Consider the following 14,679-nt stretch of genomic DNA (forward strand, 5'->3'; position numbering starts at 1 on the left):
TGACTGTTTTTGGAGTAGTAAATTTGACCGTAATGATGTATGCTCTTTCCCCAATGTTTTTTAGACTGAGGATAAAATATTAAATCTGACCCCTCCATAACCCATGTGTATGTATTTTGCCCAGTGTTTGTTTCAATGAGATTAGGATAAAAAAACTGCAACCCCTAAAGTATGAATTTTCCACAGTGTTTGCAAGACTGGAGTAAGAAGACTACATCCAAGCCCCCCCGCTGTCCCATGTGTGCACTTTACCCAATGCATTTGGACTAGAGTTAAGAGCAGTACATTTGACTTACCTCTTCCAAATAAACATTTACACCAATACTTGTTGGACTGGAGGTACTATAGTAAACAGATCCTCCCTCACTCTCTAATACATGCATATTGCCTAATATCTGTTTGATTGTAGTGAGAGTAGTAAATGTGACCCTACCTGATATATGCATTTTCCCCAATGTTTGTCAGATTGGAGTTAAAATAGAAAATGTCACTCCCACAATGCATGCATGTTCACCATTGTGTTTTTAGACTGGAGATAAATTAGTAAATTCAACCCCTTCCTTTCCTCCACAATGTATGCATTTCCCCCATGTTTGTAGTACTGTAGGTTGACATTTTTAGATGGTATATTTGTTTATTTTGATTTTGGAGTTAGGGTACTACATGTAACATTATTCTAGAAATTTAAGATAGCTTGAGCTTATGTAACTTAAAAGTATATCTGTTACATTATTTTATTTGTTTTTGATTATTTTCCTTTTATATTTTAATGACATATTATTTCTTTTGTTTTTAGAATTTATAAAATATTAATTTCTGTCACTTTTTAAAATGTTATTTATAATGGTTGAATATATTTTTGTGTTTATATTTTAGAAATATGAGTTGTAGTTATACATGTTTATGCTATGCTGTATTCATTTGTACACATAACTAATGATATCTTTATTTGATAATTGCTTACATTTATAAAATAAATTTATCTGTAATTTATTTTTAAAATGCATTTTTATTCATAGGACATTTTTTCAACAGTACAGCCATTTACATGATTTTTTATATGTGATTTCTGTTATATTTATTTTAAATATAGTAAGCCTTGAAAATATGTATCTTTTATTTTAAATTATAATAATTATAAGTAAACCCATAAACTTACCAGAATAAATGATTTTAAATTATGTATATAATGTAGATTTTTTGCTGATCAATGTTTTGACACAATATTTTGGTGGTTGCTTTTTTGTCATATGATCTGCCTTGAAGTGACGGTGTATCACTGTTTGGCCATACCAATGTCCAATACGTATGACCACAAGCCATAAATAGAGTTGCTTTGGGCCCTATACTTGAACAGCAGAAGTCCTACGAAATCTTTCTTGAAAACAGCATTGTATGTGTATCTTGTCTAATCTAGGGTGCAGAGTGCTATGTAGGGGTCCAATTCTTACATAGCCATATGACATTTGCCCAAAAATTGGTAGGGACTACAGCCTCCTCAATTTCACTAAAGACCTCAAACATTTTGCCTTTCTGAGAAAGGCATCCGTAGAGTGGTCAGGGAGGCAACCCATGAAGATCTCAGACAAGGCGGTGTGCTAGTTCAGCATGTGGATTGCAATGGTGGTGCTGTGCAGAGGCAGCCATTGGAGTAGCTTCACACAGCGCCTGGGGGTTTTAGTGTCTTGCAGGGGGAAAAGACTAAATTGGCATCAGAGGATGAAAAAGAGCTTAAGGGGTTAAAAGAGTTACAGATAGGCAGAATATGAGGCAGTACTGTATGGGGGAAAGGAGCTCCAAATGGGCAGCAATGGATGATATAGAGCCCAGGAGCACTGGCAGAGGCATGGGTTATCCAACCACTTAAGCAGCTGCAGCAGACCTAATGGTGCGGCAGGAAGGGTCACAGTGAAAATATAATTACTGCTTTATGAACCCCCTTCTATCTGTTATTGATGAGAAAACACATAATTCAAAATTACAAGAATTCCCCCAAATCCAGGGACAGTGCTAAGAGGTAGGTAAACAGAACAAAGAGTTGTCTGAGGGCTGTCAGTTGAGTTACAGGGATTGGATCAGGGAAAGAGATATGATGAAAACAGGAAAGAAAAGAGAAGAGTTTTCAGGGAGCGCAGATCCCCATGAGTGCAACGTTGTCTGAAATATTGCCTTTGGCTATCAGATCTGTTGTATGCCATTGTAATAAATGTTCCTCGCTTCACCTACGTTTGGAGTAGGAAATCATTACTTTTGTAACCTTTTCAGATGGTGGTGAGGTTGGCCTCTTTCCACAGTAATCCAAACCAGCACAGTTATGCAGTCCCCTTCCAAAGAACAGAGATGAGAGGCCAGGCATTTGCCTAGCTCCCTAAGTTTGAGCAGGGAGTTAAGGATTGTAGCTTGCTGTCCTCACAAGTGTATTGCGAGGGGCTATTTGTTTGATAATGATTTGATGCATGTGAATACCATTTTGGGAGCATTTATTTCGCATTGTGGATCTCTGCTGATTTCTCCAAGCCCACTGCAAGATGAAGGAACTTTGTACATCCAGTTTACGCAGAAGTGTAGATAGAGGTCAACTTTCCAAGGAGGAGTACATGCAACATCAAACCATTCAAGGCATAGCATGCGCCTTTTATATTCAACAGCTGCATCAGCATAACCTAAGAAGTGTTAACACCATACATCACAAACACTGGCCGACTGAAGGTACTATGCTAGCTTCAGTTACATTTTGAAAGGAAAATGGATAGTGCTCAAAACAAGACCATCTCTAGTGAAGATTATCAGAGCCTGTATTGCCCTGCCTGCTTTCCAAAAGCCGTTTGCCATTACTCGTTTTACTTACCATGCAACATTGGTTGTTTATACAGGGTACACAATCCCATCAAGACAATATACCCTCACAAGTTCTTCAAAACCCCAAAAATGTTTGGTGTGTTCCTTACCGCAGCATCTGTATCCTGAAATGTGACCATCACTTGTTTCACAAAGTTCAACATCAGAGGGAAGTCATTTGTTTTAATACTACCGGAGCCATCAATGAGAAACACAATGTCAATACCATTTAAGCATTCTGGGAATGAAAATAGGAAAATTAAAACATAACAAGCTGGAAAATAGGCATTTAATACAGTGACTACAAGCCAGATTTGATATTCTAATGGAACTAAATGTGTTTTTGACCTCTATAATTCATTTCTGGAGCAGACAGTGTGGACAGAAACCAAGGTAAGGTAGAGCAGCAAGTATACGTAATTTAGCCAGGGGCTAGAAAGAATTATTGACAGGAATGAGTAAATGTTCATATCCGCTTCATTCAACTTTTTGCCACAGTCCCTACTTCATGAGGTGCGTCTGCACCATGGAAATCCTGCACCATGGAGAGCCTGGAGACAGTCTGCTTGCAAGCCAGACTTCCTAATCTTTTTTTAGATTGAGTTGCCGCCATATGCTCCTTGTTGAGGGACCCTGATGTTTTTTATTGTTTTCTGCTGGGTCTGTTACCTGACATTATGCTTTATGTTTTGGCACAGTCTGATATTTTTTTTGCTTGTTAAAGACTTAGGGCCATATTTATGACCCGGTTTGCATCGCTCTTGCACCACAAACCTTAAGTTAGATATTTGAAGCCACACTAAGCCACTTTGTGTGGCTTTCAATGGCTTCAAAAATCTAGATTAATGCAACGCAGCATTTTCCATTACTCTGCACCAGTGAGAGGTTCCATGGGCACTGTGTGGGTGTTACCTAAACCTGTTAAACCTGGGAATGTGCCAAAAGGATACGCCTCCCCAGGAGAGGCGTAACAAGGAGAAATATTGTTATTTCTCCCTGTTTTTTACTCCTTTTATGTGTGCTGCATTCTGCACTTTCTTTCTGCGGGTGAATGATTGAGTAGAAAATACCCCATGGGACACTGTTTTAAATAAAATGTCTTAGTGCAGACATTTTCTCCTCTAGCTGGTATCCTTGCTGGTATCTCATTTGACTCTTGAACAAGAGGTATGCACTAATGTTCAATTTCACGAGATGCTGTTAAGTAAAGTTTGTGAAATGTTACATAATTTTGTGTATTTTTTGCAGATTTTCACAAAAATAAATTTTTTACACAGCCCTTAATTTTTCCAATATCTCCATTGACCTCTATAGTGTAGGAAATAGGGCCCATCTAAGTGGTAATTTTTACAGCTTTATTAGATTCCCGATTGTTGAATATCAGGAATGTGGAAAACTAAACCATGAGACCTTGTGAAACCACATCAAGCACCACACACATTGCTCTAGATGCACAGCCCTCTGGGCTCAATATTTGGCATTCACAATAACTTCATGTTGATTTTTTTAAATCCAGCACTCAAGTGTCCTGCAATGGAAGCGGATGGCTTTTTAGTATAGGTAAGTTTCAGAATGATATGTCTCTCAATCTACTGAATACATTTTTGCCTTACATTGGAAGAACTCCGTAGCTCTGATTATAAGATAGGTGGAAGTCTATGCAGATTCTTAATGGACTAAATTATTATTATCATTTATTATAGCTGCATGGGATTCTGCTTATTATGAGTTAAACATCCTGGAATAGGGAATAATTGCTCTCACACTGAAATACTGCCAATTTTCTACCTTAGTATGTATGCCACTCTGCTACAAAAACAGACATTTGAAGTGATCACATTTGGAGTGTTGGTGGTGTTGTGGTGTGTTCCATAAAAAGGAAACTGTTTTCCACCTAAAATCGAAGAACTACCCAGAATTATTTTCTTCCATTTTTGAATAATGAATGCTGCAGTCCAAGCTTGAAAGGACATTATGTTGACTTATACTTGGTGTTTTTTTGTGTCTGGACAAATATATGTCTTTCTGACAAGCTCTAAAAAGAATGAAACGTATTACAGGTTGCTTTTATTTATTCCAGGTTGACTTGAATGGTATTGTACCAATCCAAATGGAATGGTAAAAGGCATTTTTAATGGTAACAGGTTTTCATCACTTTTCAGCTCTGCATGGTTGGCAATTGCTAACGCTATCCTTAAAGACTTTGCTACAATAATGGCAAAAGGCCTTGTCACTTTTCTAACTTGGCATGTAGACACTCTTATAGTTAAAACACTAGAAATATGTTTGATGTGAGCAGATTTGGAGTGTTGGTATTGTTGTAAGGTGTTTCAAAGCAGGGTTATCTGCTTCCATTTTTGCATAATTTGTGTTCATTTTAAGTATGTTAAATTATAATATGTATTGCAATTGTTTATAAACATTTATTCACAGAAGAAGACAAAGATTAACATAACATTATAGTTAGCTTTGATAAAAACATCTGTTTTAGTTTTTACAAGTCCTTGGAAATTCACTGAAAAAATCAAAGGTAAAGTGATGCTATCTTTGGAGCTCAGTGACAACATTAACATTTTGAACTAAAATAAAAACACAGAAATTCAGCAGTTATAGTAAGTACAGTTAACTTGCATCCCCACCATGCACTGCTTATGATCTCAAATATTGTATCATTCACAACATGTTCTATGACATACTATACTAATATACTATGTGGATTTATAAAGGGCATGGCGATCTGTAGGCATACCAAGACTGGATGAGACAATACTGCCTAAGGAAAAAGCTCTATTGTGGGATAATTGTCAAATAACCAAGTTTTGAGTTATTTTTGGAAGGAGAGTTCATTGTCTAACTACAGGGTCAGGTGGAGGGAGTTCCAGAGATTAGGGGCATTGAAGCTGAAAGACCGCACACTACTTCTAGCTTTTCTAATGGAGGGGACCAAAGCCCTAAGTGCATTGGACGATCGAAGGGCTCTCTTCAGGGTATAGGGGGCAATGAGCTGATGAGAGATGCCCTCTGAGAGCTCTGTGTGCAAAGCACAAAGTCTTGAATTTGATTCTCTGGGCAACTGGTAGCCAATGAAGGTCAATCAGACCTTTTCAAACTGAAGTATGTCTTGGTATCTTTAGCAAAGTATGTGCAGCTGCTGCATTCTGCATGACTTGTATTTGCTGATGACTGTTTTGAGCACTCCCAAATAAAGGGTGTTTCTGGAGTCCAGGGGAGAGGATCAATGCCTGGACTATTGGCTTGCGGGAGGCGGCAACATGCCCAGAGTTTGGTGACCTGTGTTCCCATTGATAGCGTTTTGTTAGCCATACCCATAAACATTTTATAGCCATTTTGGAGGAGGAGGTGGGCCTACACATCCTGGCCAAACCAGGCATCATCTATGTTTTTCTTAACATAAAGTAATATTTTATGACAATATGTAAAGCCACCGTGCACTGCCTTCGGTCATGCACAGAGTGGGGTTAGCCAGGCCCTGTCTTCAACTCTCCACAGGTAGACAATCATATGCTGTGCTCACCGGGTGGTCGGCCACAGGGCTTGGCCTGCTGCCAGGCCCTGTGGCCAAAGCCCCAGCAGGCTGCCAACCCAACGCCACCCATAGCCTTTGGCCTGTACAGCATAGCGTTGGCCTTCGAGGCCCAGGGACCCATTGTTCGTGGCCAAAACATCTATATTAAGGAGAGGTGACCATGCAGGCCCCCAAGCCTTTACAGACCATGGGAAACCCATCAACTGAGACCAAATACTAAGGGAGGGGGCCAAATACAATTAAAATGAGGAGGGGTTCATGTGACCCCCATCCATGATCCTTATTAAACCCCAGGGACTCCTTCCTCAGGGACATCTGTTTCTTACAAGTGGAGTGGGGCCAAACAGCCATCTGCCCAAGCATTTTCAGGCCCCAGGTACTCCATCCCCCAGGGCCGGACATCTTTTAAACGCACAGCTCCCCTCAGTGAGACTATTTTGGTCCTGGGACCCCATCACTAAGGGCCTGCATTACACATATGCAGGTGCCCACACAGGGCACACACCAACCACACGCTGGGGACAGTGGGGATAAACCTACGGGCCCATCAGCCCCAGCCGGGTTTCCGCATGGTGCGGGAGCCTGCATTGCTGCCATCTGGAAGGAGCAGCTATTTATGGTTCTCCCTGTGGAAGGGAGCAATATGTGTTCTGGTTCCCTGCCCAAATCAGGGTGGGCAGGGAAATAGAACAAACGTATTCTCCAAGGCAGCAGAGGACTTTGAAATCCAGTTTTAACTGTGCTGAAAATGCCATGCCTGCCTTTTATGTTTGGTAAACACATTCATGTGCCAATCACATACTGACTTCTCATTCGCATGTACTGCAGTCTACAGCAAACCTACTGTGGTATACCATGGCACAATATATAAGTAAATATTTTAAAACTCATAACTTTAACACTACCTACACTATTCACATATACTACCAAAATGTACTATTTACATATAAGGTATATTATGTCCACAAAACTGCACACACAATTTCATGCTACATCGGTTTCAATTACCACGCTCCACTCTATGCCACTCTACTGTATGCTTTTACAATCTACTTCACTCCACTCTATCTAACTCCACTATATGCCACTCCACTCTGCGCTAATCTACTGTGTGCCACAGTACTCTACCCTACTGTACTCTACCCCAATGCACTCTCCACCTCTCCACTGTGTTATTACACTGTATGTCGCTCCATTCTATGACATTCCAGTCTATGTCACTCCATATTAAGTTCCTCTTCTTTATGCTACTCAACTGAATGCTATTCCACTGTATGCAACTCCAACCTACGACACTACACTCAATGCTATTCCATTGTATGCCACTTCAGTGTGCACCACTGCGCAATACGCTATTCCACCGTACGCCACTTCAGTCTAAAGCGCTTCAATGTATGCCACTCCACAATAGGCCACTCCACTGTATGACAATCCACTGTTCTCTATCACACTGTACACAAATCCGTTCTATGCCGCTCCCTCTATGACACTCTGCTTTACGCCACTTCACTCTATACAACTGCACTCTATGCTATTCCACTGTATGACACGCCACTCTACACCATTCTACTCTACACTATTCTACAATATGCCACTCCATTCTAAGTCACTACACTGTACGCCAGTACACTTAAGGTTATTCCATTCCACTGTACGCTACTCCACTGTAGACCACTCCACTCCATGCCACTCCACTCTACGCCAGTACACGCTACACTATTCCACTGTAAGTCACTATGCCAGTCCACAGTATGTTATTACACTGTACACCACTACAGTCTATCCTACTACACTCTACAGCACTCCATCCTACAGTACTCCACTCTATAACACTCGTCTGTACACCACCCCACTATACACCACCCTACACTATGCTAATCCAGTCTATGTTAGTGCACAATATGCTACTACACTGTACCTCACTCCACTCTAAGCCACTCCACTGTATACTACTTCATTGTACCGGACTCCACTCTACCCCACTCCAGTGTTCGCAATTCTACTGTATGCCACACTACTGCACGCCACTCAACTCTACATCACTCCACTCTATGCTATTTCACAGTATGCCACTATACTGTACCTCACTCCATTCTGTCCCAGGAAACTCTACTCCACTTCACTCTATGCCACTCCACTATATGTCACTCCACTCTATGACACTCCATTCTACTCTATTACACCATATGCAAGTCCACTCTACGCCACTGCACTGAGTAACTCCACTGTATGATATTGCACTGTATGCAGGTCCACTGTACAGCATTCCAGGCTACACCTCTCCATTGTCTGACACTACACTGTATGCCAGTCGAGTCTACACAGTTCTATTGTGCGCAACTCCACAGTACAGCACTTCACTCTATGTTATTCCACTCTATTTCATTCCACTCTGAGACACTCCACTATATGCCACTCTACTATACTCTATTCCACTATAGGCCACTCCACTCTATGCCACAGCACTGTAATACACTCCACTCTAGGCCGCTCTCTATGCCACTCCACTCTATGCCACTCCAGTCAACAGCACTATACTGTATGCCACTCCATTGTATGCTCCTCCACCCTCCACTATTCCACTTTACACCACTGCACAGTGCCCCACTCTAATTTATGCTATTCTACTGTATGCCACTCGACTCTACACCACTCCATTGTAAACCATTCCACTCTATGGCACTCCACTGTACGCTTGTCCACTGTACCCCACTCTACTGCAAGACATTCCATTTTACCCCACTCGACTGTATACTCCACTATATCCCACTCCACTGTACTTTACTCCACTCTATGCTATTCCATTCTACGCTACTCCACTGTACGCCATTCTACTCAACATTATTCCACTATATGCCACTCCGCTGGATGCCACTCCACTGAATACCACCCTACTGTACATCACTCAACTATACACCGCTCCACTATATGCTATTCAAGTATATGCCGTTCCACTCTGTGCCACATCACTCCACACCACTCCACTCTATGCCGTGACACTCTACGTCACAATACTCTATGCCATGACACTGTATGCTGTAATACTCTACAATAAGAAACTCTACAACATAGCACTGTATGACACTGCACTCTACACCAGTCCAATCTATGGCACTTAAGTCTACTCTGCTCCACTCCACTGCATGACACTATTAGAACCCCTAACCTACAAAATTCTAGCCCACACTATACTATTGCCCGTACAACATTGTACTTAAGTCTATGTCACTAAATAATATTGTACCTCGCTGTATCCCATTGCACCAGACTATACTCCATTCTAAAACAGTCTAGGCAGTTACTTCTACACCACTCCACCAGAATTTACTCCACTCTACTCTATACCACTACTCAACTCTACTCTACTACTCCACTTAATGGCACTGTATTCCATTGCACTCTACAACATTCTATGCCACTCCATTGTACCACACTCTACTCTACCTCATTCCACTCTACAGCACTCTACTCCATTATATGACACACCACTCAAATCTATACCACTTTACTCCACTCTATGTAATTTCACTACATGGACTGCACTAAACAAGATGTCACTCCACTATCTGGCACTTTAGTCCACTCTATGCTCTGCCACTCCACTTAACTCCACTTTACAACAGTTTACCTCATTCTACATGTGTCCAACCTTCCAATGTACGGCACTCTACTGCACTCTGTGCCACTGTATTTCATACTACTTGTTGGAAAATGGGTTATTGGTAGGGCAGATAGGTACCTACACCCAGCAACAAGCCACTAACCTCCACATAGGTACAGTTAGGTCTCAGTAAATTAATCCCAGCTCAACCCTTGGTAGCTTGGCATCGAGCGTCAAGGCTTAACTTAGGAGACAAAGTGTAAAGCATTCAAATATCACAAAACAGTAATTAAATAAAACACAGGAAACAGTTTAAAAATCCAAAACCAATTTATAAAAATAGCTTATATTTTTATCTTTAAAATTACACAAAAACGATTAAAATCGGTTCAGGGGAACCGGAGATATGAATTTTTAAAGTATTATTATTTTCTAGCGCTTAGAAACAAAAAGCGCCAATCGGGTCATCTGGTTGCACCAGGACCGGGGCAAAGTCAAACTTTCAGGCCGACCGCGATGGAGCCCTGCTCGGCTACAAGTCGCGGGAGGCCTCGGTTAAAAAGTTACCTTCTGACTTAGTCTCTTTTTTGATGTTTTTCTTCCCCGGGACGAACCTGCCAGTTGAATCCGACCTCCTGTAGCCCTTGTCCGGATACGCGAAGTCGGTTTCCTCGGTGGTGATTTTTACCTTCGGACTTAGTCGTTTTTTCGAGATGAAAATCCTTCGACTGGGGTAAACCTGGATCTTGATCCGACGTCCATGGAGCCCTTCTCGGATACGATGGCTGGGAGGTCCCGGTCAACTTTTTACGTTCGGACTTAGTCTCTTTTTTGGATGTTTTTCTTTACCGGGACGAACCACGAAGTCAGGCCGGGTCGCGGTTGAGGCAAGCCGGCTAGAATTTCCGCGTCGGGTCGGTCACTTTATGGAGCTTTTTTTCAAAAATTCTCCAATCTTTTCCAAACTTCTGGGGCTTCACCCAGATGTTCTTTTAAGGTTATTTTGGGGTCCACAGCTCACCCCAAGGGTCCAGAAGTTCTGTGATGGTCCTTGGGAAGTGCGGACTTCAACTCCCATAATGCACCTGGCGCAAACTCCTTTTTGGCCACTGGACAGTGGTCAGCTGGTCACTTTTTCAGGAGTTGGTGCAGGGGACTCTGGATAGCAATTTTTCACCTCCTTGAACCAGTTGAAGCCAGGCAAAGTCCTTCTTGTGGTGAAGTCCAAGTGTGCAGCTGGTGCAGTCTTTCTGAGTGCAGGGTCCAGGTGCAGGCCAGGGGTCCAGCAGGGCAGTCCTTCTTCTCCTTGTAGTTCCTTCTTCTTGAAATTTGGTGGGGATCTGAGGCGTGGGTGCAGGTCTGCCAGTTTTATCCTTGCTCCTGGGTGAAAAGCAGGGGGGCCCTGGTTCTCCAATCAGGGACAGGGTCGTCCCCCTGTGATGACCACTTCCTGGGAAGTGTGGCAAAAATCCATCCCAGAAGGCAACAGTCTCTAAAAATCCAAAATGGATGAATCTGATTTTTGGAGGAGAGATCTGGCTGAGCCCACCCACTGGTGTGGCTAAAAAATCATAAACACACCCCTCTCCTGCCCTCTCCTATTCTAATCAAGGGGGCACATAGCTGTCTGGGGTTGCAGGATGTGGGGGTGTTGCTGGGTGCTCCAGATGTCCTTCTCTGCCTTTGAAGACCAGTTTGGCAGCCCTCCCCCTTCCTGCCTCACCATCTGCTGAGGGGAGATTCTCTCCCCCAAGCACATTCCTTTGTGTGAAGCCAGGCCACTTCACACCTCATTAAAGTAGCCTGGCAGAAGCTGCTGCAGGCTGGCCAATCAGAGCACAGCAGCAAAAACAATGCAGAGCTGAAATTGGCAACTTTTTAGGTAAAGTCTAAACTTTTTACCTGGACAAGTTATATTAAATCCAACAACTGGAAGTTGTGGGATTTATTACAACAATCAATTTGATACCAAATTCTTGGTATGTAACATTTAAGGAGACTTTAAAATTTAAAATAAAGTCTGCCCATTCTAGCCTATGAAGGCCATTTACTTCAATGAGGGAAAAACGAATTTGGCTGTTTTTACCTCACCAGGGCTTATAAATCTATTTTTATAAAGTCCCTGCTTATAGTTACATGGCACCCAGCCCTAGGGGCACATAGGGCACACCTTAGGGGTGACTTATATGTAAAAATAAGGTAGTTTAAGACTTTGGAAGTACCTTTAAGTCCAAAGTTGAATTTGCATATAACTTTAATTTAAAAGCAGCCAGCAAGGCAGGCTTGCTTTTAAAATGACACTGGGCACCTCAGCAATGCACCTAGGTGTGCACCACCTATGCTGTGGTCCCTAAACCTACATGCCCTACCATATACTAGGGACTTATAGGTAGGTTAACTTAGCCAATTATAATTAGCCTAATTTGCATATCCATTTTACACAGAGCACTGGCCCTGGGACTGGTAAGCAGTACCCAGGGCACAGCCAAGAGTCAGTAACCACCAGTACCTATCCAGAAAGAGTGGGGGTGATCAGGCAAAAAAAAGGACTTTCCTACACTGCCCCCCCCCCAGATGAAAGGTGATGGGTACTAACCTACACCCTGGTAGTCCTCATCAGCTAAGTGGAAAAACCTGGAAAGGCCATCTGCATTGGCATGAGCAGTCCCAGGTCTGTGCTCCACTGTGAAGTCCATCCCCTGGAGGGAAATGGACCACCTTAACAGTTTTGGGTTCTCCCCCCTCATCTGCATCAACCATCTGAGAGGTCTGTGGTCAGTTTGTACACGGAAGTGAGTGCCAAACAAGTAAGGCCTCAACTTCTTCAGGGACCAAACTACAGCAAAGGCCTCCCTCTCAATGGCACTCCATTTTTTCTCTCTGGGGAGTAGTCGCCTGCTGATGAAGGCAACTGGGTGATCATGGCCCTCTTCATTAACTTGTGCTAACACTGCCCCAATCCCTTTCTCTGAAGCATCTGTTTGCACTACAAACTCCTTGCTATAGTCAGGGGCCAGTAACACTGGTGCTGAACACATAGCCTGTTTTAGGGTGTCAAAAGCTTTCTGACACTCTGGGGTCCAAATGACCTTCTTGGGTTGTTTCTTGGAGGTAAGCTCAGTCAGAGGGGCCACTATGGTCCCAAAATTCTGAACAAACCTCCTGTAATACCCAGTCAGGCCAAGAAAGGCCCTGACCTGAGTCTGGGTTTTTGGAGCCTCCCAATCCAGGATAGTCTGGATCTTGGGCTGGAGAGGTTGTACATGGCCTCCACCAACAAGGTGGCCCAGGTACACAACAGAACTTTGCCCTATCTGGCACTTGCTTGCCTTGATAGTCAGGCCTGCTTGAAGCAGGGCCTGAAGCACTTCCTTCAGGTGGACCAGGTGGTCCCTCCAGGTGGAACTAAATACAGCTATATCATCTAGATAAGCTGCACTAAAAGATTCCAACCCAGATAGGACTCTATTCACCAACCGTTGGAAGGTGGCAGGAGCATTTTTCATCCCGAAGGGCATCACCTTGAACTGAAAGTGGCCCTCTGGTGTGGAAAATGCTGACCTCTCCTTAGCTCTTGGACTTAAGGAAATCTGCCAATATCCTGAGGTCAGATCAAATGTGCTCAGGAATTTGGCAGCCCCCAACCTGTCAATGAGCTCATCAGCTCTAGGTATGGGGTGGGCATCAGTCCTAGTGACTGCATTTAGACCTCTGTAGTCCACACAGAATCTTAATTCTTTCTTCCCACCTTGGGGATTAGCTTTGGGCACCAGTACCACTGGACTGGACCAAGGACTATCAGAGGGCTCAATTACCTTCAGGTCCAACATCTTAGCCACTTCAGCTTTGATGTTGGCCTTGACCTGGTCAGACAGCCTGTACAGCTTGTTCTTGACAGGCAAGCTGTCACCAGTGTCAACATCATGGACACACCAATTGGTGAGTCCAGGGGTCAGGGAGAACAGACTAGCAAACTGTCCCAAGACTTGCTTACAGTCTTATTGTTGCTGATCTGTCAATTTGGGAGAGAGTACCACTCCCTCCACTGACCCATCTTTTTCCTTTGAGGACAGGAGGTCTGGCAGAGGTTCACCCTCCTCCTCCTTCCCTTCATCAGTGACCATCAGCATGGTCATGTCTGCCCTGTCCTGGTGGGGTTTCATCCTGTTTACATGTAGGATCCTGTGAGGATTCCTGGGGGTGCCAAGGTCCACCAAGTAGGTGACCTCACCTTTTTTCTCTAGGATTGGATAGGGCCCAGTCCATTTGGCCTGTAGTGCCCTAGGAGCCATGGTCTCCAAAACCCACACCAGCTGTCCTGGGTGATACTCAGGCATGGTAGCCTTTTGATCATGCCAGAGCTTCATGAGCTCCTGACTGGCCTCCAGGTTTCTGCTTGCCTTCTTCATATACTCAGCCATGCGAGACCGCAGGCCTAGTACATAATCCAGCACATTCTCCTTGGATTCCTTGAGAGGCTTTTCCCAAGACTCTCTCACCAAGCACAATGGGCCTCTTACAGGGTGCCCAAACAGTAACTCAAAGGGGCTGAATCCAACCCCCTTCTGTGGCACCTCCCTGTAGGCAAACAGCAGGCATGGGAGGAGGACATCCCATCTCCTCCTGAGTTTGTCAGACAAACCCATGATCATGCCCTTCAGGGTCTTATTGAATCTTTCCACCAGACCATTGG

At 43.4% G+C, this 14,679-nt stretch overlaps 1 protein-coding gene across 2 annotated transcripts in view; it reads right to left on the reverse strand.

Annotated features, from left to right (window-relative positions):
* Positions 1-14,679, reverse strand: part of LOC138304332 (integrin alpha-M-like) — a 628,283-nt gene that overhangs the window by 376,920 nt on the left and 236,684 nt on the right. For both annotated transcript variants that reach the window (XM_069244296.1, XM_069244297.1), the window contains exon 6: positions 2,949-3,076. In XM_069244296.1, coding sequence (XP_069100397.1) covers positions 2,949-3,076 — 128 coding nt within the window. The remainder of the gene's footprint in view (positions 1-2,948; positions 3,077-14,679) is intronic.

The sequence above is a fragment of the Pleurodeles waltl genome, chromosome 7 (assembly GCF_031143425.1).
Source record: "Pleurodeles waltl isolate 20211129_DDA chromosome 7, aPleWal1.hap1.20221129, whole genome shotgun sequence".
Taxonomy (NCBI): Eukaryota; Metazoa; Chordata; class Amphibia; order Caudata; family Salamandridae; genus Pleurodeles; species Pleurodeles waltl.